The following is a 26,684-nucleotide window of genomic DNA, read 5'->3' as shown; positions in this document are numbered from 1 at the left end:
GCAGCAATAGATTGGGGGTGGGGCCAAATAAAAGGTAAGAATAACGCGGGGGTGGGGTGGGGCCCCAGAACTGGTTTTCCGATGGTCTTAGGCGACCCCTGGGAAAGGGTCATTCGACCCCCCAAAGGGGTTGTGACCCACAGGTTGAGAACCACTGTCTTAAGTCCAATGGAGAAAGAGTCGGCCTTTAAGGCAGACCAAGAGTGATGGCGGCCGTATAGTGTGGAAGCGGAGAGTTGAAAAGACAGTTTCATATGGTGGTCGAGGAGAACCTGGAGGAAGAGAGGTGAAGTTTTGCTGAATCAGAAGCACGGGAAGAGAGAGATGCTGAGGAGAAGGGCAAAAAAAGTCCAGAAAAGCAGTGGCTAAAAGGAACTAGAGCACAGAACGAAGAGACGGATTGGAAAAGAGGTTAGTGCAAAAGAAGGAAGATCCTAAAACGTGAACTTAATAGAAAGAGAGGAATAACAGGAATGGACATAAGACCTCTAAGACGGAAAGAAATGGAGAGTGGTGAGCTGAGAAGAGAGTGGAAACAACGAGGATAATAAATTGGAGGCTATTCTAAGGGATTTATAAGCTTGGAAAATACTTTAACAGCGATTTGTGACTGGAAATATAACTGTAACTGTGGAACTGTAATATTGAAAATATAGAAGTACACAAAGAAGAAAGAAAAGTTAATAGATGGACTTGAGGGTAGAGCTAAAGGATTGAAGGAGACTGATGCAATATTGCTGCATATATTTACAACTAGAGACTAAGTGATAGAAGGAAACGACTGAGGAAGAATAAAACAATATATATATATATATATATATATATATATATATATATATATATATATATATATATACACATACATACATACTGTGAAAGTAAGAAAAAGTAAATCAATATACTTAGTTATTGTTACTGAGAGAGAGAAATGTAAAAGATTGTAAATTATTAATGAAGTAATGAATGGATTAAGTGAATGAATTAAAGTGATTGACAAATTTATATAAGGATAAATATAAATATAAATATAAGATTTGATTAAGATTAAGTGAGATAAGTATATATTGAGTATTAATAATTATAGTGTGTAATATATAAGCATAAAGTAATATAGAAAATACAAATAAATATTATATTAGATAAAGATAATAAGAGAGATCTCTTCTGAAGAGTGTGGATATAATAAATAAGAATTATAGAAGTACATGTATATCTCTGTGTGTGTATGAATATAAATTTAGAGATTACTGATTGTATGATATTGTGGAACAATTTCACCCGAGTGTTAAAAATTTCAAACACGGCAACTATAATTAAAACAGGGAAAAAATCAGCTACAAATCCTCCATCTATAGCTGCTTCTCCATCAAACCAGAGAACAATAGAAAATATGCTGGGAAAAGAAAAAGAAAAATCAGAATTGACAGTAAATAGTATGCAGAATATGTTGCAGATGATACAGGAAACATTAATGAAAACACAAGAGAAAATTGCTGATAATCATGAAGAGACAAAATTACACCATAAAGAAATTAAGAATGAAATTGGGGAAGTAAAAGAAGATATTAAAAATATGAACGATAAAATAGAGAATATACAACAAGCAATGTTGGAAAATGACCAAAGAATAAAAAAAAATGGAAACAAAAATGGACCAAGTAGATGTAAAAATAGAAACAATGGAACAAAAGTCATTGCAATTAAATAAGGAGCTGACAGAGTCAATTGGGTTCTTAGAAATGGAGAAAGCTTAATATTTCCTACAGTTCCAAAATATTGTGGAAGAAAAAGAAGAAGACTTGGGAGAAAAGATGGCAGAAAGTTTGGCGGAATTAGTACAAAGAGATAAGATGGGAATAAGGGGACAGATAGACGAAATTTATTGTGTGCTCACCAATTATATAAGAAGACATCGGTTGGCGAGGGATGTACACACAAGATTTATGAAACGAACAGCGAGGGATGAAATATGTTAAAAATCAAGAGAAGAAACGTTAACTTACAAAGGTAAAGAAATTATAATTGTGAAGCAGATACCACGAAGGATTCGGAATCAACGACAATAATACCAATTATTATTATTATTTTTTTGCAAAAAGTTTTTTTTATTTTTTTCCAAACATACAAATTACATCCTTTCGGAACAGAGCTTTGATCCGGTCATCACTTTGTTCAATTTTTAACAAAATCTTTAACAAAATTTTATTTACTGTATTTTCCGGCATATAAGATGACTTTTTAACACATGAAAATCTTCTCAAAAGTCGGGGGTTGTCTTATACGCTGGGTGTCGTTCTCCTGTAACCAGGCAGACCAGCCTGAAAGGCTCTGACGAGCCAAGCTCTGACCATCCCAGCTGAGTTGCCTGCTAATTGGTAGCAAAAATCCCCCCCTCCAGCTTGCTTACCTTAGTTGCTAGTCGCAATGCTTGTCTTGCTTCGCTTGCCTGCAATCCATTGCATCAGCAAGCACCTGAATCTCCCTGCCTGCAATCAAGCAGGCAGGGAGTTGTGGACTTCAACTCCCAGAATTCCTCAGCCAGCAAAGCAAAGCTGGCTGAGGAATTCTGGGAGTTGAAGTCTACAAGTCTTAAAGTTGCCAAGGTTGGAGACCCCTGTTCTATTGGGTAAGTTTTCCCCCCCCTTTGGGAGCTTTAAAAAGCTTAAAATTGGGGGGGGGTTTAGTTGTTCTTTTTTTAGACCTAGCCATTTAAAGTTTAGGAAGTTTTAAATTTAGCTGCTTTCATATAAAAATAAAAATAAAATAAAATAATATTTGTGCAGCTTTCTGAGATTTAGTGTGTTTCTGTAGTGTTTCACTCTAACTACACAAACACACAAAATCTCACAAAGCTGTATGTGGAATTTTGTGTGCGTAAAGTGTGAAAGTTGTTTTTTTGGGGGGCTTTTTGTGGCTGTGTGAGGTTCCTGCTTGTTGCAGGGGCCATTTTGGGTCTAGCACAGTTCTAGCACATCATCAGTTCCAGTTTGGCTGACACCTTAGAAAACAAACAGCATGGCAGCTCCCATGGGTTTATTGTCTTATCCTTCCTTTCAGGTTTAGAATGAATTAGGAAAAGTTTAATCCAATTGCACTGTTTTATATTTACATGTTTGATGACAAACAGCCTTATGTTTATAAGTGACAGTTTTCCTGCTAAGTACCTGCATGTCATAAGGATTTGAATTAAAATTACTATATTGAAATCAAATCTGATGTTTTTAAATTTTTATTTGGTGTGCATTGGAAAAGGGGTAGTCTTATACGGCGAATATAGCCCAAACCCTGTATTTTAACAGGAAAAGTCAGGGGTCGTCTTATACGCCCAGTCATTTTATATGCCAGAAAATACGGTATTCTATTTTGCCAAAGCACTTATTTCTTAATCTTAAATCACAAATTCAATACCATCTCAAAAAAATTAACACATATTTACTTAATCAAAACAATTACCCTTCTATTAACCGACCTTAATTCTTAATTCTATCTATCAGACCATACCATTTATATAACAGCAATTAAGTAATTTTTGTTTATAGATCATAATCATATATTATTTCAGTTTTCTTTTCTTTTTCACTTAGGTAATACATGTTCAAATTATCACAATTGTTATACATATTTAAACAATATCCCAATTATTATAGCTATCAATTTTCTAATTTAACCTTTTCTTTTATCCTTCCACTGTTAATCCCAATGTACAAAATACATCTTTATTCCACTGTTAATCCCAGCATAATCATCTTTATTTTTCTCACTGCTAATCTCAGTGTAATCATCTTTATTCACTGTTAATCCCAGTGTAATCATCTTTATTTTTCTCACTGTTAATCCCAGTGTAATCATCTTTAATTTTTCTCACTGTTAATCCCAGTGTAATCATCTCAGTTACTGTTAATCCCAGTATAATTATCCTTATTTTTCTCACTGTTACTCCCAGCGTAATCATCTTTTACTTTTGTAGATATATTATTAAAAATATTCAAATTATAACAATTGTTATAGGTATTTAAACAATATCCCAGTTATTATAACCATCAATTTTCTCAAGTAGTATCTTTTAACATCTTAATTAAAAATTGATTAATTATATCCATTGCTATATTTCTTTTAATGTAGTCTATTTTCCATATATTTTAGCTTCAATCCCTATTTCATTTCTAAATATCTGTAACATAATTCTTCTCATATTTGTTAATCTCAGTATAGTCATTTTATAAATCCAGGTCCTGGACTTCTTTAAATTTCTTAATATTTTCCAACCTTTTATTCTTTTATCATTCAGTATTAATCTCCATATAATCATCATTATATTATTATTAATCTCAGTATAATCATCATGTTGTTAATCTCAATATAATCTCTAGAGACTTCCTTTTTATTGTTACTATTCACATATTCAATTATTTGTTCATATTTAATCACAATATCTTTATCTTCTTCATTTTCCACTTCTATATCTTATTTCTCCATCTTCATTTTCTTATCCACACATGTATACTCCATTTCAATTTTTATATCCTCGAATTTTGTCCTCTGTGCAACATTATAATTATTTCTTTTATTTCCATTCTCCAAGTCAAATAATTGCTCCAATTATAAAAGTTCCATTGTATTCCCTTCTATTTCTTTTTTTATTCCTCCAAAGCCTCTTGTAGACAAGAAAATCCTCCTCCAAAGTTCTCACGGTTATTATCTGTGAAGTTCACAATTTTCCAAAACAAAGAACCAAGTTGCAATGTTCCTTTTTACTCCAGATGTTGTCTCTCTACAATCCACAATTTCCAATTGCTTAATAAGTATCCATTTTGTTTCCATTACATCACGATCTTGACTTACCTTTTTTCTTTTTCAATTTAAAAATATCAAATCATATTTAAAGTCCAGTCCAAATTTAAATAGCTCTTCTCACTTCTTTTTCCCCCTTTTATTTATACATCCCCCTTTTTTCCTTCTTAAAGCTTATTATCCATTCTTTTTATTTTTCTTGCAATTTAAAAAAGAAAGGGAAAAAATCTCTTTATTTCTTTCCAATCCTTTGACCATATCTAATTGTTTAAAGTTCCAATTAGTTTGTTCAGAAATCAATTTTCAATTGGGTTTTGTCTCTTCCAAATTACATTTCAAAATCTTCTTTGCCCCCATATTCCTTAGCCGCTATTACACATTAGGGGTCTTGTAGTTGTAAGATGCTTCTCTTGTTGTTATTCAAGCCTTAGTTGGCTGTCACTCACCTGGCTTCAAAGAAACTCCGTTCCGTTGCTCTCTTCCTCCAGCTCTACACTTAGTCCGGTTGTCCCAGCTTCGTGGCAGCCATCATGGCTGCCGCCCCCCACCGCCGACTCACAGAGAGTTGCCTCTGACCTCCAAGGAACTTGCCTGTTCCTCTTGGTTGTCCGAGGTGCCTCTCTTTCTTCCCCATCCCTACAGGATGGTTCCAGTCCGAAGACCCATCGGCAGTGGTGTAGCAGCCAGGGTTGTCGCAGCGCTCATCAGAGCCCACTATTTCCCCAACTGTCTCGCCGCAACGCCAAACCGGAAGTCAATAATACCAATTCTTGACAACTCAACTAACAAAATACAAAGTAATGTTTAGATGGTTGATACCAGATGCCATACTTATTACATGGCAAGACAGGAAATATAGGGTGGACACAGTAGAGAAAGCATAAGAATTTTACAAACTTTATTTTTCACAGGAAGAAGAACAAGAAAGCAAAGAAGAATTGGACAGCAAAAGCCAGGACAAAGATCAAATAGAAGAAAGAGAAAGAGAAATAAGAAAGATACAGGAAAAAGAACGAGAAGAAAGAGAGGGAGCGAAAGGGAGAGTAAGAAGAGAAACAAGAAACATAAAAAAGCGACTTCAGTAAGAAATGGAAGAAGCAATAAAACTCTTCTCTGTGAATATAAATGGTTTAAACGCACCAAGAAAGAGAACACAAAGGTTTACTGAAGTCCAAAAGCTTGAAGCGGACGTACACATTAAAAAGGGATATCAGAAACTATTAGAGAACCCAAAATTAAGGAAATTATACACATCATTAATACAAAAAAAGAAAAGAGGAATCGCTATGTAAGTAAAAGAAAGAATAATATCAAAATTAATCCATTCAGACAAAGAAGGTAGAATATTAATGGTAGAATTAGAAGTTGAACAAAAATAATTGTTATTAACAGTAATATATGCCCCCAACAAAAATCAACATGATTTTTTTAAAAAAAGTGCATAACAAAATAATAGAACTAGAATATGATAACATTTGTTTAATTGGGGATTATAATGCAATAGCGGATATTAAAAAAGATTACAAGAGTAACAAGAAAAACAAAAAGAAGAAAGATATATTACCAAAAGAATTCTTTAATATGGCAGCAGAATTAAAATTGCGAGATGTATGGAGAGAAATGCACAGTGGAGAGAGCCAATATACATTTTATTCACACCCATATCAATCCTGGTCCAGGATTGATATGGCCTGGATGACAGCTGAAATTCGGACAGGACTAGAAGAAGTAGAAATAGGAGTAAATGAGTGGGCAGACCATAATCCAATAATTATAAAATGGAAAGGACAAAAAAGGTTTAAAAGATGGACAATGAATGAAAATATATGTAAAGACAAAGAATACAAACAAATGCTAGAAAATGAGTTGAATATATTCTTTAGTGTAAATAAAAAAGAGGATACCTCAATACAAAACCTCTGGGACACGGTAAAAGCATACATTCGAGGATTGACAATGGCTTATAACGCGAGGAAAAAGAAGGAAAGGAAATGTCAAAAAGAAAAATTACAAGAAGAATTTAAAAAGGCAGAAAGTAAATTACAGAAAGACCCCCAAAATAAAAAACCAAAAGAGGAATGGAATATAATTAAACATAAAATAAATTTAACAATTCAAAAGGAAATAGCCCAGAAAATAAAGATGTCAAAACAGAATTATTTTGAACATGCGAACAAAACCGGTAGAGGGTTGGCTTATAAATTAAAAAAAAGAAAAAGATAAAAAGATGATATATCAATTAAAAGACAAAAATGGGACAATGCAATACAGAAGGGAAGATAAAAAGAAAATTATTCAAAAGTTGTTCTCAAATTTATATTGTCAGGAAGATATAGTAGGAAAAAAAGTCAAAAATTATATAGAGGGAACAAACTTGAGTAAAATTACGGAGGAACAAAAAATATTAAACAGGCCGATAACAGTGACGCAATTTGAAATGGCATTGAAAAATCAAAAAAACAACAAAACACCTGGCCCAGACAGACTACCAGTGGAGATATACAAAAATACCCAAGAAATGCTGGGAGGGATGATGTTGGAAATATTTAATGAGGCTCTGGAACAGGCAAATATACCAAAAACATGGACAGGAGAAATAATCACTCTTACTCCCAAAGAAGACACTCAACAAATACAAAATTACAGACTGATCTCATTACTAAACACCGATTACAAGATATTTACGTCAATCAAAGCTGAATTAAAAAAATTCTGAACAAATATATACAACCGTATCAAAATGGATTTTTGCCAGGCCGACAAATTAAAAATAACATGAGACCAATAATAAATACTTTAGAATTCTATGAAATACATTCGGAAAAACAAGCTTCACTGTTTTTCCTTGATGCCCAAAAGGCATTCCATAATTTGAACTAGAAATTTATGATAAACCAATTGAAATTCATGGAATTTGGGACTAAATTTGTTTTTTTTTTTGAAAAAAGTTTTTTGTTTTTATTTCCTATACATATAATATAAATGTACATTCTCTTATATATAATTTGGTCATATATATACATATTTTTCTTAAAGTATAAAAATAAGACATTTTAATTACATTCGGGGTTGTTCTTCTACCCTTTCTTTTCCCTCGTTTCACAACAAACCTTCTTCTTCTTTCTCTTCCCTCCCTCCTCTCCTCTCCTACTTTCTCCCTCCTCCTCTCCTTCCTCTTCCTACATCCCCTTCCTTTCCCCCACTCCTCCCCTCTTTCCCCCCCTTTTCTCACCTTCTCTCCTACTCCTGTCCCCTGCCTTTTCTTCCTCTCCTTTCCCCTTTCTTCCATTCCTCTCTCTCTCTCTCCTCTTCTTACCCTCTACTCCTCTCTCCTTTCTTTCTCCTTTGTGTGGAATATTTTTCTTGTTTGGTATCCGAGCAATTCCAGTATTCTAATAATATATATTTTCTTTTCAATTTTACTCTATCGCTGTTATCTTCATAACTGTACATTTATCCTTATATAGTCTTCTTTCTTTCCCCCCCTCCCATCTCCCTTTTCCATTTACTCTGGTGTCATCTGGGTTTCTATTTCTTTTTTCTCCTCTCCCTCATTTAATTTTCTATTATCTAAATCATTTATCTATCATCTTTTATTCGTATTTCTTTTCTAACCATACATAAAATCTTCCTCATGTCTTGAAATACACCAATTCCTCTTTATCTTTTATTCTTAAAGTTAATCTATTCATTTCCACACAGTCTAAAATCTTTTTTATTACTTCACCTTCTGACAGGATTTTTTCTGTCTTCCAATTTTGCGCAAATACAATTCTTGCTGCTGTTATTATATGTATAATTAAATACACATCTTCTTTACTATATCTTATAGTATACCCAATAAAAAAACCTCTAGTTTTAAATTTATAGATTTGTGTAATATTTCCTCCAACCATGTCTGTATTCTAGACCAATAATTTTTTGCTTCTACACATGACCACCATATATGATAATATGATCCCGGCAAATGCGAACATTTCCAACACTTAGCTGATTTATCCTTAAACATTTTTGCTATTCTTTCTGGTGGCATATGCCATCTGTAAAACATTTTATATAGATTTTCTTTATATGCAGTTGCCATTGTCAGTTTATAATTCCTTTCCCATAGTTGTTGCCATTTCTCTAATTCTATTGCATAACCAAAGTTTTTCGCCCATGTTATCATTGTCTCTTTTACTTCTTCATCTTCCAATCTAAATTGCAACAAATAATTGTACAATCTTTTAATCATTTTTTCATCTTTCCCAGTCATTATCTGATCCAACTCTGATTCCCCCAGATTAAAACCATATTGTTTCAAATCTTTATATCTTGATTGTATCTGCAGCCGTGTATACCATTCAGTCTCAATCCCTTGTTTTTCTAAAACTTGTTTCTGTTTTAGTTCTCCCTTCTCTGTTAAAATGTCCTTGTATCTTACAATCTTGTCCATGTTAATCATATTTGGATGTGTCAATGCTTCTATTATTGAAAGCCATATTGGTATTTCCATATAGTGTTTTTCTTTTACTCTCTCCCATACTGCTAACAAACCATTCCTTACAAAATATCTCTGGAAGTATCCATGTATCCTATTTTTTCATACCATAAGAAAGCATGCCAACCTAGTTGTAAATCATGTCCTTCCAAAATCAGTAGTCTTGTATTCCTCAATAAAATCCATTCTTTAATCCAAGTGAACATCGCCGCTTGGTGATACAATTCCCAATTTGGTAGACCAAATCCTCCTCTAGTTCTAGAATCTTGAAGCAATTTAAGATTAATTCTTGCTTTTTTCTCTTGCCATATATATTTCTACATCATTTTATTCAGACTTTCAAAATATTTTTTCTCCAACTTTATTGGAATTGTTTGAAAAAACACCCAACAGTCTTGGCAATATATTCATTTTGATTAACTCTATTCTTCCCATTAGTTGTAAATTTTTCCATTTTCCCAAATCTGTTTCAATTTGATTTCTCAATTTATAATAATTATCTTCCTTCACTGTAATACATCTTGAAGTTAATTGGATGCCCAAATATTTCACTTTCTTCACTATTTTAATATCTAACTTCTCCGTTAGTTGCTTCTTTTGTTTTTCTCTCATATTTTTAACTATAATTTTTGTCTTATCTTTATTTTCAATCCAGCTACTTCTCCATATTCCTCTATTTGCTCAATTAGCTTTGGGCCCGTTTCTATTGGTTCTTCCATAATGAATACTAAATCATCTGCAAAGGCTTGTAGTTTATATTCTTCTTTTTTAATTCTCATCCCTTTTATTTCTTTATCTTGTCTTATTTTTCTGTTTAAAATTTTTAGGGTCAAAATAAATAATAGTGGAGATAGCGGACATCCTTGTCTGGTTCCTTTTCTTATATAATTATATATAAGAAACTTGAGAAGATATATATATTATATATATATATATATACATACACCAATTGGCAAAGGTAATAATAAATGATGAAATGGGACCAAAGGGCTATCAGCGAACCGAAAACGAGCCCTCTTCTTAAGCCACTGCGGGCCAGACGTCTTCGAGATGGCCAAGTCCCTCTGCAAGCCAACCCCAGTCCAGACGGTCCCCTGGGACGTCCTTCAAGCAAACTTGAGAGCCCACTACGCTCCAGTGCCTTCGAAATTCGTACAGCGCTATGAGCTCTGACAGCGTGTACAAAAAGAAGGAGAACTGGTCAGCGCATATGTGGCCGCACTTCGAAAAGCCGCAACGCATTGTGACTACAGAGACTTGGACGACGCGCTACTCGAGCAATTGATTTGCGGCGTTAAAGACACTCGTTTACAGAGGCGTCTCCTGGCCAAGCCAGACCTAACACTAGCCGGCGCGTTGGACGAAGCCCAAGCACACGAGGCATCAACGAAGGCTTCTGAAGTGCTGCAGCGACCACTATCAAGCAAAGACGGGCCGAAAACAGCCCCCGTTCACAGAGAAGAGGCGCGAACCAGCACAGAGGAAGAGTCGGATGAGGACGTCTTCCATACAGAAAAGAAAAAGAGCGAGCAAAAAGACCTAGCACGAGTTTGCAGAGCTCAATTTCCGCATAGTCACAAGCCACGTGACTACCGCGACCAACCAGAACCGGCTCGTTCAGAACAGCCAATCAAAGATGATGGCGCAAGAAAACGGTGCGAATCTCAAAAGCGAGAGACCTACAGCACGAGAATCGGCCAAGCCAGCACGACTGAAGACGAGAAAGTCTACACAAAAGTAGAAATCGATGGCAGACTGTGCGAAATGGAAATCGACACCGGGTCTACACTATCAATAATGTCCTGGACAACACTCAAAGCACTCCTGCCTAAGTTCCAGAAAACCCAGCTGTCCCGACAGAAAGTTCGCCTCCTCGACTACCAGGGAAACCGAGTTCCCGTAGAAGGCGTGGGCACGTTCCGGGTCACCTACGGCGAGTTCCAGAAGGAGCTGCCCCTGACCACCGTAAGCAAGCCGCTACCGAGTCTCCTGGGCATGGCGTGGTTCCGAGCCCTCGGCATGGGCTTCACAGGCGTTCACAGCATCGGTGGGCCATCCCTCAAAAAAACCCTTCTTCATGAATTCCGGGACGTTTTCGAAGAGACTCTAGGCAAGTAAGTGGGGACCCCTATCTCCTTTAATTTAGACCCCAACGTAGCGCCAATCAGGCTAAAAGCAAGACGGGTTCCATTTGCTTTAAAGCCCAAAATTGATGCAGAGCTCGACAAGCTCATTAAGCAAGGGGTGTTAGTTCCCGTAGATCACGCCAAGTGGGAAACCCCAATAGTCACGCCAGTTAAATCAGACGGATCAATTAGAATTTGCGCTGACTATAAGTGTTCGATTAATAAGGCGTTGTAGCAGAGCACCTATCTCGTTCCGATCGTCCACCATCTACTACACTCCCTGGGGCCTGGCAAGCTATTCGCAAAACTAGACCTTGCGCAGGCATACCAGCAGCTGCCAGTAGATGACGCTACGGCAGAATCGCAGACCATAGTAACTCACAGAGGTGCCTTTAAATGCACTAGGCTACAGTTTGGGGTTAGCATCGCCCCAGGGCTCTTCCAGAGTACCATGGAGCGCCTTCTACAAGGCCTCCCAAGAGTCATCCCGTATTTCGACAACGTTCTAATTAGTGGCCAAGATGAGACTCAGTTAGGACAGAGGGTTAGACAAGTCCTAACCAGATTCCGAGAAGCGGGACTCAAACTCAAACGAGCAAAATGTAAGATAGCGGTTCCATCAGTGGAATTCTTAGGCTACCGAATCGACGGCACGGGCATTCACCCCACAGAAAGCAAAGTCAGGACCATCCAGAACGCACCCACCCCTAAATCGAAGCCCGAACTACAGGCCTTCTTGGGGCTGCTTAATTTCTACATGATGTTTTTGAAGCGCAAAGCCACCATTGCGGAGCCACTGCACAGGCTCCTTGGAAAAAACGTTCCCTGGGTGTGGGGCAAATGAGAAGCGGCTGCATTCAGCGCAGTAAAGAGACTTTTGTCTGAGGACAGTTTCCTCATCCAATACAATCCTGAACTACCTCTAGTGTTGGTGTGTGACGCTTCCCCTTTTGGCGTAGGCGTGGTTTTAAGCCATAGACTGCCGAACGGGTTAGAGGCGACCATCGCCTATTACTCTCGCACTTTGTCCAGTGCTGAAAGGAACTATAGCCAGCTGGACAGGGAGGCTTTAGCGGCCGTAGCTGGGGTCAAAAAATTTCACGAGTACTTGTTTGGCCGTACTTTTGAACTCATTACGGACCACCAGCCTCTTTTGGGTCTTTTGGCTGGAGATAAACCGACCCCGGCTGCACTTTCTCCCAAGATGACCAGATGGTCCATATTCTTAGCCGCCTATTCCTACAAACTGTTACACCGGCCGGGCAAGGCTCTGGGACGTGCTGACGCTCTCAGCCGATGCCCCTTGCCCGAACTATTGGACAACCCGACTCCGGAAGCCCCGGTGCTACTCATAGACATTGTATCCCCGGGCCCTATTTCTTCAAGCGAGGTGGCTAGGGTTTCTGCCAGGGACTCTGTCTTGCACACTGTGATGGGCTGGGTGATGCGGGGTTGGCCTCCCAAGGTGGACAATGGTGATTTTCAATTGTATTTTAACAAGAAAAACGAACTGTCAATGTTGGGGGGTTGCTTATTGTGGGGAGACAGGGTGGTCATTCCATCACGGTTAAGGCACAGGGTCCTAGAAATGCTGCACGGGGGACACCCTGGTATTGTTCACATGAAAGGCCTAGCTCGTAGCTATGTGTGGTGGCCACATCTCGACCAAGACGTCACTGAGTGGTTGGGGAAGTGCAGGCCCTGCCAGGAATCCCGCCCAGATTCCCCTATAGCTCCTGTTCGGGACTGGGAAAAACCAAAGGGACCGTGGGGGAGGATTCACATCGATTTCGCTGGCCCGTTCCATGGCCAGAACTTCTTAATCATTGTAGATGCATATTCTAAGTGGCTCGAGATTGCCCTAATGCCACCTACCACTTCTGAGGCCGTAATCAAAGTACTCAGAAAACTGTTTGTAACACACGGGTTACCGGACACCCTGGTTTCTGACAATGGGCCCCAATTCATGGCAACTCAATTTGAGGGCTATCTAGCCGAGTTAGGCATAAGACATGCATTATCCGCTCCTTTTCATCCGGCTTTGAATGGCCTTGCAGAGAGATTTGTGAGAACGGCCAAAGAAGCTGTGTCCCGGCTCAATGCAGGGGACTGGCAGGCTAGAATAGATGAGTTCTTAGCTGTACAGCACGCCACCCCGTGCCCAACCTCGGGCCGCAGCCCAGCCGAGCTCTTAATGGGCCGAAAGCTAAGGTGCATTCTCGATCGATTGCATCCCAATTACTCCCCCGATAACTTCAAGGGGGAAGGGGGAGGACTAAGGCAATTCCAAGTGGGAACACCAGTATTTGCCAGAAACTACACCAACGGGCCCTTGTGGGTAGAGGGAACCATCGTAGGAATTTCAGGTCCAAAGTCATACACAGTTGATATAGGGCATGGTAAAATTTGGAGGAGGCATATAGATCAATTGCGTAAACGTTTACAAAATGAAAATCCAATTACTGTAAATCCTAACTATCAAGGTCTTCCTGACACAGCTACCTCAAGCCCGAGTAAGCCGGAATACTTATCTGGCAACTTAGAGTTCCAGCGCCGCCCCAGAGAGTCAACACTCCCAGCCGGGGATAGCCACACCTCCGGAGAAATCCAGGAGGTTCCATTGGCGGAGCCGGGAGAGACAGGAGGTCCCTCCGACTGGCTCGACCCCTCGCCAACAACTGAACTGCGCAGGTCAACCAGGACTAAGACACGCCCTGGTCACCTGCGTGATTTTGTATGTAAATATGTAAATAGATAGGTTAAGTGCCTTCTGGGAGTGGAGGGGTGTTATGTATATATCTATTTTGTGCGGGAAATTCAAATGTTCAGTGAATTCTGATTGGCCCATGGTTGCCTCTGAAAAGTATATAAAGAGGACTGTTGCCTGTGTTGCTTTGCTGAAGTCTCACCCTGAATTAAAGAGCTGTTGTCACCAGCTTGCTTGTGCCTCTCGTTATTCCCGCGCTACAACACAATCAGCAAAGCAAATAGTATTTACTAAAATACTAAAACCATTTATTTATATTATTCCCTTTCAGCAATTTCAGATATAGGTAGACCTTGCTTACGGATCACAATTGGAACCAGCAACTCTGTTGCCAAGTGATATGATCATAAAGTGGAATGTCACATGATACCTGACTTAGGATATCAGTTCCAGTGCAGTCGCTGAGCAAATCATCCATGGCCATCAAGCGGAATGTCATGTGACTGATCTGCAACCTCCTGCTAGCTTCCCTATTGACTTTGCTTGTGGAAAGTTTTTGGGGAAGGTCACAAATGATGATCACAGGACACTACAACCAACATAAATGCACACTGGTTGCCAAATGGCCAAATGCTGATCATATGATAGTGAAGATGCTGCAACAACCACAACTTCAGGACTAGTTATAAATCTCTTTTCAACATTGCTGCATTTTAGAACTGTCGCTGAACACCCTGTCAGTAAACAAGGACTACTTGTACAATGGAAATTGATATGTCCATGCTATAATATATAGAGAGAGGACTATGCAGGGTTGAAGGAGCTCTCATACCAACCCACTTTACAGAATTGCTATTAAGGGGATAAAATTAAGAAAGATTCCCCTCCTCCTAATAAAATACCTTAATCTGAACGTCTAAGAAAAGGGCAGGATACATTTCTCAATAGTTCTAATAATATCAGAATAAAAGTTCCTTTACCTGAACACTGGAGAGACCAGGGAATGGTAAACTTCTAGAAAAGAAAGGTTTCCAAAATTTGGTTTTATTGACATCAAAATTTATTCTTGGTGGAGAATCATACTGTTGAATATTAAACCAAACCTAAGAGAGAAAAAACCTCTTTAAGTATTATCTCTGTTATGCAGTAGTAATTCAGGACTAATTGATCTGGAATGAATCCACAAAGCTATTGAGGTTTCTTTTACCTTCACCCAGATAGGGGTGATATGGAGGGTTCTTTCTGACTTTAATTTGAACCTCTGACACAGTGGCAGGATGTGGCCAATAAGTGGGGAGGAAACTCAATTGAAATCAACAGACATTCGGAAGCTCTCCAGATCCAAGCTTAAACATTCTGTGTTTCCCCGAAAATAAGACCCAACCCAGAGTGGTGAACTCAAAAAAAATTCCCTACCAGTTCTGTGGGTGTGGCTTGGTGGACATGGCTTTGTGGTCATGTGACCAGGTGGGCATGGCCAACTTGTAAAATGTGGTGAAACTCACTTAACAATGCTCTTGCTTAGCAACCAAAATTTTGGCCTCAATTGTAGTCATGTTTTCTTTCTTTCTTTCTTTCTTTCTTTCTTTCTTTCTTTCTTTCTTTCTTTCTTTCTTTCTTTCTTTCTTTCTTTTTCTTTCTTTCCTTCCTTTCTTTCTTTCTTTCTTCCTTCCTTTCTTTGTCTCTCTCTCTCTCTCCCTTCCTCTTTCTTCCTCATTCTTTCTCTCTTTCTCTTTCTTTCTTTCTCTCTTTTTCTTTCTTTCAGCGTCAGGAGAAGGAATAAAGTGCTCCGGGAGGACAGGCAGCCTGGCCCAGAAACGGCACGTCCCTGGTCATGGGCTGGATGTGGGCAGCAGGACCCGAGGTGGAGGGTAAGGCAAGCGGGCGCACCAGGCCAAAAGGCAAGCGAGCCTCGCCATGTCCCCCTGAGGTGGCTCCTTGGCCGAGCGCAGCAGGTCTCCCCCCTCCACAGCGAGCGTTGGCCTTACCTTCTAGATCCTCCGCTGGTGTATTTTTTTGGCATCTGCCTGCCTTCTGCCTGCCCTCCCGAAGCATCTGCCTGCCGAAGATATCTGCCTGCCCTCCCGGAACACCACTGCCGCCCCTCTCAGCCCCAGCACAGTGGCTGTGTCTCCACCAAGGGCTGGCCTCCCACCCACTGGCCAGGCCGGGCTTGATGCCAACCTTGGAAGGCAAGTGGGCGTGGGAGACCACTGGGAAGGCTGCGTGGAAGGCAGGCAAGCATGGCAGGGCTGCGGGGAAGGGACTAGGCTGCTAGCTCCCTTCCCCGTGGCTGGGTGGCTTCGACATGCTTGCCTGCCTTCCAAGCGGTCTTCCGCTTGCCTGCCCACACAAGTTGGCCACGGGGATGCTGGGAAGACCAGAGGGAAGCATGGCAGGGCTGTGGGGAAGAGAGTAGGGGAGGCAGGCTGGGACAGTGGAAAGCAGAGATTGGGCGGGGCGAGCGAGCAGCAACCGGGCGACTGATTCAGGGGCATGGCCAGTAAGAAGTCGCTACTAGTTCGGCAACCCAGGCTAAATGTCTGCTACCAGTTCGGCAACCCAGACCAAATGTCTGCTACCAGTTCGCCCGAACCAGTCTGAACCGGTCAGATTTCACCCCTGTCACCCCAAAAACAAGCCCTACCCTGATTTTGGGGGGTGGGCCTAACCTCTATCACAAAAATAAGCCTGGGGGATGGGCGTGGCCAGCACAAGAGGTGAGCATGTGGGAGTCGAAGGTATCTGGCAGCCCCTTGGCACAATGCAAATGTCATTAATTCCAAGCATGGAGGCAGAGGCAGGGGAGAGAAGACAGGTGATCCAGATGTGTGTGCAGCTGCCTGACTCACGGGAGGCTTGTGTGGCAGCACCGGCAGCAAGTAAAGGCATGGGGGATGGGGGAAGCAGGCGATTCCGACACCCTGTGTGGGTTTTTGGTCAGTGCGGCCACAGGCAAGCCGTGAGACAGTGGGACAGGGTGGGTAGTAAGTTGGGATTGCCTCTGCCTCTGTCTGGCTCTGTTGCACACTCTTCCTGTCTGGCTCTGCTGTTTCTGTCTGGCTCTGCTGCGCACTCCTCTGCTTCTGTCTGGCTCTGCTGCGCTAATAGCTCAGTTTCAAACCGTCCCTTTTGCAAGCACATAAAGCTTTGAGTCTCCATCATTTCTCAAAGCAAATGGCTCTGTCCCAAGCACCCAATAGGTGACCAAACACTTTTCACCCAGATGGAGAATGACAGAGACTCAAAGCTTCGTGTGCTTGCAAAAGGAGTGATTAGCTCTGTTTCAAAGAGTCCCCTTTGCAAGCAGATGAAGCTTTGTTTCCCTCTGGGCAAAAAGTGTTTCAGCAGCTACCACCAGCCCTGCCCTCTCTGTCCCACTGTCTGCTTGCCTCAATCAGGGCCAAGCTCTCGACATGCCCCGGCCCCCATCTGCCCTATCAGGAGGACGAAGAGCCCCCATGAGGTGCCATGGCCAAGAAGTGTCCCAGCAGTAGCTGGGCCAGCTGAGAGCTTGGCCCGTTGCAGCCACGGGGAAAGCAGGCACTGGGATGGAGAGGGCGGGGCCAACGGTAGCTGTGCTCTCACTCCCACCAGTCCCCATGCTCACTGCCTCCTGCACTTAAAAAAAATAAGACTTCCCTGAAAATAAGCCCGAATGCTTATTTTCAAGCCCAAAAGAAAATAAGTCTAGGTTTTATTTTCAGGGAAACATAGTATTACACACACTCTGCATTGTCATCATAAAAGAGTCTGGTAGAATACATTGTATCTCCAGAAAACGATGAAAAAATGAAATTTGCTTGTGCCTGTTGATTTGCACAAGCCATGATGTCACTTGCCCTCATTTTGCACAGCTGCTCAGTTGATTCTGGCTCTTGAACAGAAGGCAACTACAGCCCTTGCTTCTGCTTTCAACTGACTCACTTGGAAGAGAATTGGCACCAACCTTCTGGGGTGGGAGAAAGAAGGCACCTACTCTTCATATGGCTGTAAATAAATTTTATGCCAGTTGGAGCCAGGCTGACAAGCTCATCATACACTGGATGCACAAGGTATTTGTCAAGAATCTGCTTGGCAAGATCCAGAGAACATCTTTTGCATGTGGATTAAATTCTAGGTATCCTCAACAACAGAGCACATCTCCTGGTGCAAGACGAAAAGAAACCTATGTGCAGGCAAACCATCTGGTAGTGAGCCCAGGTAGCTGACAGGAACTGCTCAGCTGTGCTAGCAGGGCAGCTAGGGGATAGTTCACTTACATTGTCTGCAGAAATCAAACAGCTGACCCTTTTCAATGGACAGAAAGCATCATATTGTCCATAAAAATGCCCACGACTTGGATTCCAAATCACATACTGGTTTTGTTCCCAAGTTAGCACATAAGCTGTTGGTCCCTGGTGGGAAAAATAAAATTATTTACAATTTCCCCTTTCCCTTCTACTATTTGCCTATTAGTGCTTAAGACACAAATTCTAAATTAGCTAAAGTGGAGAATAGAAGACTGGCTCTTTCAGGTGATGTTCAGTTATTTCAGTGTAAACTGAACCCCTCTAATGAGCCAATGGAAGAATGTATAATCCAGTTCAGCAGTATAGAAGGAAATAATAACCCAGTTCAGCAGCATAGAAGGAAAATTTTGTTTTGGAAACTCTGGGACAACCTGCTCACTGTTACAGGGGGATAATCTCTGAACCAGGGTTTTTGTCTGCTTCTAAAATCAGTATGGACCATGACTGGTGAGGTAGGATGTTTTCTCATGCAAGGAAGTTTTATTGAAATGCAAAGCACAAACGCCTTACCTCCGGGACAGCATTCCCAATTAGAAGCCAGGCCTTTTTGCCAAGAGCAAGAAAATAATTACACAATAGCACAGCATGTTCTTCTTCGTCTCCAGCCAAAAGATCAAGGAACTGCTAACAAGTGTGAGCAAACAAATGATGCTGTTAAGAACTATTTTGTATCACTGAATATTTTGAATATTTAAATTCCACTTAAGGAGGTAGAATTATGAAAGGGCAACTATAAACTGCTACTACTTCAGCCTCCAGCTGTGTAATGAAAACAGCCATATCTTATTTTCATTTAAAGTGGTTCAACTTAGAACTACACAATCAGAAAATAAATATTCTTAACAAATGCATAACATCCTTTTATACAATAATTTAACTTACTGCAGCATGATTAAGGAAGGATAGTTAGGGATTTCTAGACCAAACTGGAACACTAAAATTGAAAGCGGATGGTGCCTGCCTGAAGAAAGCCTTTGATGTGATTTCAATTTCCATGGATCCTAAAAGGTCATATTATGCAGCAATACAGTTTTTCCACTGATTTATGTAATCCAATGCAGAAGAGCATTGTTAATAACATCACAACCCCAAGCAACTTTAATTATTCCACACACATCCCTATTGTTTTGGCATAAACAATTACAAAAGAACTTCCTTTGATTATAAACACATAGTTCTAGACTACGGGTGTCAAACTCGCGTCATCATGGAATGTATAGGGACTTTTTTCCCTTTCGCTAAACTGGGTGTGGGTGTGGCCAGTGCGTGACGCATTCGGCCCATGCACCATGAGTTTGACAGCCTCATGGTGCAGTCTAGACATCTGAAGCTTTTAACTTACATCAGAGGTACTCCACAGATCACAAATTCCAGCAAATGATACTGTATCAGGTAAGAAAGGAATCAGGGCTACATATCGGGCAACTAATTCCTATGTACAAAAAAGAGAAAGCAAAATCCTCTCATTAGCCTGAGGCCAAAGCTGTTATTGTTATTATAAACACAAGACTTTATCCTCTCTTTAGAAATGGTGGGTCGCTTGTGGTTTCTACTGGTTTCTACTGGGCTTGTTGCAGGCTAGATCAGGCTTTCTTCCAGATTGGTCCAAAATAATTCAATTTGGTTGCACCAAGTCAGGTCACTGTCCTTGGGCTGACTGGTCCACTTCTCAGAATGCCATGAAGCAGACCCATTGAGATTTAATGTTAGCAAAACAAAGAATTGAGGAGTCCTTGGTGCTCTCTGAGATTAGTTGTTTTATTGTACATGTTTCATTACCTAAACTAGGTAACTGATGATGTTACCTAGTTTAAGAAATGAAATGTCTGCAAGAAAATAACCACGCTCAGAGAGCACGAAAAACCCTTTATTTCAATCCTGAGCTACAAATATTCTCTTTTATTGAAGCAAAGAATTAAATCTTGGTTTGCATATTACAGATGTAAGTTCCTCAGAGAATAAAAATACGCACGGAGGTTTGCTGTGGACTGTCTGGATAAACTCGTAGGAGCTCTTCTGGGGGGTTGAGCGCTCTGATGAATCTCGTAACAAAGAGAGTTTTTCCACTGATGTCAATTACAGTGATCAGGCATTGGCGATCTGGAAATTTCAAGGCACATTTAGCTTTGTATCTTTCAGCTGCTTGAAGAAGCTTCTCATCTTCTTGAGTGTCAAGCTTGAAGAAAAAAAATCCAGGTTTTTTTTTTAAAAATGTTGCAACTAATGCATAAAACCTAAATAGCTCATATGATCATAGCCACAGACCACTCCTGTCGAGATTAATGCTTTGGATAAAAATGATATTTCTTGTTATGGATGGAAGAAAGGCACCAGGAGGATATTCAAAGGATACTTTGATTCAATGAAACTTCAGCCAAGGACCTCACTAGAGGGCAGAGTTAGTACCTGACCATGACTCTTTAAAGTAGGTGCATCTTTTTCTGGAATTGCACAACTATCCTGTGCCAAATGCCAGGGAGCTTGTCTTAATTGAGAGACATTTTCCACTGTTAATAAAACATGGGGCACTGAAACACACATTTCCATCTACAATTCATTACCAAATAAACACACAAAGGTTTGACTCTTCTATATATCTAATTCACAATATATTTCTCTCTTACTTAACTCTTTCACTTGTTTGTATGTCTTCAATTTCCTATTTCTCTTTTGATTCATTTTCCCCTTCCCTTTTTCTCTTCTCTGTAAATTCAGAAAATAGTGCAGTTATATAATAATAGTTGTCACAGCAATAGTTGTAACAGTAATAGTAAAGATTGTGGATATATCAGTATACTTGATCTCCACAGTATATTAAATAATCCCAATTCTGTACTCTGTCTCAGCACCGAACACACCAGCTTAGAAATAAAGTGTGTCTTGAGAGTTTTTGATGGTTCCTACATCTTGTAACAAGTATGATGTTCTACATTACTATTGTCAAAACAACCAGACACATATTTTGTACTGTATAAACACTAATTTTAAGTGTACAAGGAAACAAATGCACAGCAAACCAAATGCACAGTTCTAAGCAAGCTGTGTTATTTTTTTTTTTTAATTTAAACATCATTTATCTTCTTCAACATTTCATTCATCTGCACAGATTCAAGAAGGCCAGCAAGAAAGGGGTGGGGGGAAGATATGAACGCAATGCAATGGCGCAGAATCATGTGAAAGAATATAAAAACTAAGCTATTAAAATAATAAGGGGAATGTTTGACTATAATTATTGTTTTTCCAGAAGTAAGAAGGAATTGTGATTATTAGAAAAAGCAGTCAGCTTTCTAGCAAGACGTCATCAGAGAAAAGAAAAATCTGCCCATCTCTACTGAATGTAGATGACTGAACTCACTCTCAAGAAAGAGTTATGTAATCTTTGTTTCAAAGAAATCCTTCAAAATTCTGAAATTTCTGAAATCGAACCATCCATAACAGTAATTGGACCTGGACATGAATTTTCATGGAGCAAGTTCTGATTAAAAGGATGGGTTAAGGAAGAAGTTAAAGTTAATAGCACAAGAATTCCAACAGGTACTTTTGCTTCCAAACGGGAATGATACAGAAATAGAGATAGGTACATAAAGAAAGAAAGATAGCTATGCAATTCAAAATTGTTACTTTGGCTTGTTTTTTCCTAAATTTATGCAGGAATTCCAAGAAGCAAAAAACTTTATTCTCTGGAGAAATATATTGAATGTCCAACCCAAAACAGGCCTTGCCTTCCCTCTGCCAGCAGTGTGGACCTTGAACTTATGAAAACATTGCTTCACTCTCCCAAATCTCCAACTTTATTCTCATCTTATCATTTTATGGTTCAGCATCTATAGTTGCATCTTCAGTTATTTCCAAGTGACGATGGTCCAATAGCAACTCTAGGCCATATGCTGTTATACTGTTCTCTATAAAAGGACTCTAGGCAGACCCTTATATATTCTGTCATGAAGAAATTTCCAGGTAGAGCAGCAGACTCCATTATTTCTACCTTGGCAGCCCAGCCCGGCACAGGGAGGTGTGAGTGGCAGCATGCACGTGTGTATAGCTCCATTGATGTGAGTGGTGGGTGCATGTGCCCTCCACTTGCACAAATGGAGCTTTGCACATGAGCTGGTGATGCTTGCACTCATGCTTTAAGCTCCATTCATGTGAGTGGAGAGAGCTTAAGTGGAGGTTGCTTGTGCTAACGCATGAAGGGTGCTCATGTGCGAAGTTCTATTCGCATGAATGGAACTTCACGTACAAGCACAATCACCCTCTGCTTGTGCAAATGGAGCTTTGTGTGCAAACACAGGTGCCATCCACTCATGTGCGAAGGTCCATTCACCTGAGTGGAGGACATGTGCGCCCGAGTTGTGCATGCACAGATGCACCTGCCACTCACAAACACATGCCCGGGCTGAGCCATCAAGTTGGAAAGGTTGGGGACTGCTGCTCTACCTGGAAATTTCTTCATGACAGGATATATAAGTTCCTAGAGTCCTTATATAGAGAACAGTATAACTGTCAGGACGGCCTCCTTTCATTATCCAAGAAAGAAAAACCCCGACTCCATTTTCATAGAGAAAGGTAACTTTTACTGGATAAGAACTGAATGCAGTCAAAGAAAAGCAAGGTCTGAAGCAAAGGCACGAAAATCACATATAGAAAGCATCCCCCCCCAACTGTCCAGCGTAAATCATCCAATCCACAGGTTCTCCAGGGGTCACGTGGGTGCAAACGTCTGGCAGTGTCATCCTCTTGCTATGCCATGACCACTGACCTTGAGACGTTATCAGCTTCAAAGAAAACACTGCAGCAAAGAATTACTTTCTTTTTCCTCCAGCTCGCTTCTCCCCCTCAAGAATCCCAAGAGCTTCCCCCTCCCCCCATTTCATGGCAGCCGAGCAAGTAAGCAATGAAAGAGCAGAGGCTAACATTCGGCCCCCCTGCAGAAGAGACATTATTCCTACAAGAAAAAAAAAATGACATAAAAACAGATGATCACACAATTAGAGCAAGATATAAAACAGATTAAGGTTTATCAGGATATTTGGAATGAAACAATTGCACTTTCTTTGGAACACGAACATCTCGCTTATTCACCCATTCAGCCTTAGATAATGGGAAATGTTTCCAGGCCACCAAGTACTGCACCTTACCACGATGCTTTCTGGAGTCTAAGATCTCTTTGATCTCAAAATGCTGTTCCCCTTCAATCAGTATGGGGACAGGAGGAGGTTCTTGGTCTGGACGCAAAGGGGACGAATGCTCTGGTTTTAACAAACTTACATGAAACATCGGATGAATTTGTCTCAATTTTTTTGATAGCTCCAATTGTACTGTGACTGGGTTAATGATCTGAACTACTGGAAAAGGACCCACATACTTGGGTACAAGCTTCTTAGACTTTTGGGTAGTTTGCAGGTATTTGGTGGAAAGGTAAACCATATCACCCACTTTATAAGTCCATGGTTGAACCCTCTTCTTATCAGCTTGGGCTTTATGCGCCTGATGTGCTTCATCCAGTGCCTTACGATTTACTGACCAAGTGCCCCGTAACTGTTCAATCCAATCAACCAAGGAAGATATTTGTGGATTCTCCTGAGGCAACTCTGGAATGGGCACAAAATCTTGGCCGGAGGCCACTTTGAAAGGGGTAAAACCTGTGCTGCTATGTATGGAGTTATTATAGGCCACTTTTGCGAACGGCAGTAAATCTGCCCAGTTATCTTGCTGATAATTTATGTACCATCTCAGATATTGTTCTAATACGGAATTGGTTCTTTCACAAGCCCCATTTGTCTGGGGATGGTGGCCGGAGCTTAACCCTTGGGCGGAGCCTATCAACCCTAGGAACTCTTTCCAAAAATGGGAGGTAAATTGAACTCCTCTATCCGAAATTATACATTCTGGAGCACCATGTAACCTGTAAACACGTTGGACAAACATTTTTGCAAGTGTTTGTGCAGAAGGAATCTTGGAACATGGGATGAAATGCATTTGTTTGGAAAACAAATCAGTAACCACCCAAATAACTGTGTTCCCCCCACTTTCGGGCAATTCTAAAATAAAATCCATGGCGATTTCCTTCCATGGGGCACCCGGTCTGGCAACTCTTTGAAGCAGTCCAGGTGGCTTTCCGGGAGGCCTCTTGGCCGAAGCACACATGGGACAACTGGCCACATATCTGTCTATGTCCTTCTTGAGTGTGGGCCACCACAATTGCTGCTTAACTAGATGTAGCGTTTTCACAAACCCAAAATGCCCAGCAACTTTGGCATCATGGGCGTGCTGTAAAACTGTCACTCTCAGACTGGCGGGAACATACAGCTTGGCTCCCACCCAAGCATGCCCTTCCCGAAGTGTACACTCATTTGAGTGGGCCAGAAACCACTCGTCAGTCTTTAGAGCTTCTTGTAGCTGCTTAGTCAAGTCATCCGACAAAGTGGGATCTGCTTTCACCTGGGCTCTAGTAACTACTGGTGTCGCCAGTTGTATTGAGGGGATAATTGGACGAATCACCCTCTGCTTAACACTACTGTATTGTGGCAGTCTAGAAAGGGCATCCGCCATGAAGTTCTTCCCACCAGGAAGGTAGAGCAGGGAGAAATTAAATCATTTGAAGTGTTGAGCCTAGAGGACTTGTTTTGGGGACAGTTTACGTGGTGTCTTTAAAGCTTCTAAGTTTTTGTGGTCAGTCCACACCTCAAATGGGTGCTTAGCTCCTTCAAGGAATTGTCTCCATGTCAGCAGTGCCCAACAAACCGCAAAAGCCTCCTTCTCCCATATGGCCCATCTCCTCTCGGTCTCCGTCAGCTTCCGAGAGGTATAGGCACAGGGTTGCAGCTTTCCTTCTGCATTCCCTTGTAGTAACACTGCCCCTACTGCTACGTCACTGGTGTCAGCCTGTACAACAAAAGGGGCTTCCATGTCCGGATGTTTAAGGACCAGTTCGGCAGCAAATAACCATTTTAGTTTCTCAAACGCCGCCTGACAATCCATAGTCCATTCGGGGGGCCGGGAGGGCTTTGATTTCAATTCTCCTTTTGTTTTCAGAAGATTTGTAATTGGTAATGCAATTTTGGCGAACAAGGGGATGAACTGTCTATAGAAGTTAGCAAATCCCAGAAAGCTCTGTAGTTGTTTGTGGGTGCGTGGTGGGGCCCATTCCAAAACTGCCCGGACCTTCTCCAGATCCATCTCTATTCCCTCATGTGAAATGCGGTACCCTAGATAATCAATTTTGTTTTGTTGGAATTCGCACTTGGATAGTCTGGCATACAGTTCAGCAGTCCTAAGTTTTTTCAGGACGGTTCTCACCAACTTTATATGGTCATCCATGTTATCAGTGTAGATAAGAATGTCATCCAGGTAGACCAGTACTCCCTTGTACAGGTGTTCATGCAGTACTTCATTAATTAGTTGCATGAACACAGCAGGGGCTCCTGGCAGTCCGAAAGGGAGCACCCGAAACTGGAAACATCCCAGCGGGCAGTTAAAAGCCATTTTCCATTCATCCCCTTCCTTAATGCGAACTCTATAGTAGACCTCCCGTAAGTCCAGTTTGGTGAAAATTTTCCCCTTGCCTAAGTGGGCTAGCATGTCCTTCATGAGCGGCAGGGGGTAGACATTTTCTACGCAAATGGCATTAAGGTTTTTGTAGTCAACCACCAAGTGAAAGGACCCATCCTTCTTTTCCCGGAAAAGTACTGGCACTGCCACCCTTGGCCTAGCTGGTTGGATAAAACCCCGTTTTAAGTTTTTGTCAATAAAGTCTCGTAGTTCCCCCAGCTCCCGGGGGGTCATGGGGTAGATTTTTGGCTTAGGGAGTTTTACTCCAGGGAGTATTTCAATGGTACAATCTGTGGGCTGGTGGGGGGACGGCACATCTGAGGCCTTCTCGCTGAACACCTCCTGGAGGTCCCAATACTCCTTTGGAATCTTTTTCTCCCCCGCAATATGGTCTGTCGCCGTTGCTGCCCTCTCATTTTCCACTCCGTCCACCAAATGGGGTTCCTCCCCTTCCTTCCCTGGGTTTTTGGAGCGAATGCGCAAAACTCCAGTTCTCCAGTTTATGCGTGGGTTCCATTTACGGAGCCAAGGCAGTCCAAGTATGAGGGGCCATTCCATGCCCAGGGCCACTATAAAACAAAGAGTCTCTAGGTGATCCCCCATTTGCATCTCGATTGGCTTGGTCACAAAATTGGCTGGGCCACCTCCTGCCACCGATCCGTCTAGCTGACAGAATGCGATAGGCCTTTTCATCGCTTTTAGTCTTAGACCCATCTTTTCAACCATGTCTGGGCTGA

At 41.0% G+C, this 26,684-nt stretch overlaps 1 protein-coding gene across 10 annotated transcripts in view; it reads right to left on the bottom strand.

Moving 5' to 3' along the window:
* CC2D2A (coiled-coil and C2 domain containing 2A) overlaps positions 1 to 26,684 on the bottom strand; it is a 285,150-nt gene that overhangs the window by 38,589 nt on the left and 219,877 nt on the right. For all 10 annotated transcript variants that reach the window (XM_034408876.3, XM_087875257.1, XM_034408877.3 and 7 more), the window contains 5 exons: positions 20,369 to 20,572; positions 19,739 to 19,828; positions 18,907 to 19,020; positions 18,367 to 18,501; positions 15,085 to 15,207 (listed from right to left, as the gene is read on the bottom strand). In XM_034408876.3, coding sequence (XP_034264767.2) covers positions 15,085 to 15,207; positions 18,367 to 18,501; positions 18,907 to 19,020; positions 19,739 to 19,828; positions 20,369 to 20,572 — 666 coding nt within the window. The remainder of the gene's footprint in view (positions 1 to 15,084; positions 15,208 to 18,366; positions 18,502 to 18,906; positions 19,021 to 19,738; positions 19,829 to 20,368; positions 20,573 to 26,684) is intronic.

This window comes from Pantherophis guttatus, chromosome 8, assembly GCF_059756535.1.
Source record: "Pantherophis guttatus breed Tessera chromosome 8, ASM5975653v1, whole genome shotgun sequence".
NCBI lineage: Eukaryota > Metazoa > Chordata > Lepidosauria > Squamata > Colubridae > Pantherophis > Pantherophis guttatus.
This window is presented reverse-complemented; position numbering and strand designations above follow the sequence as displayed.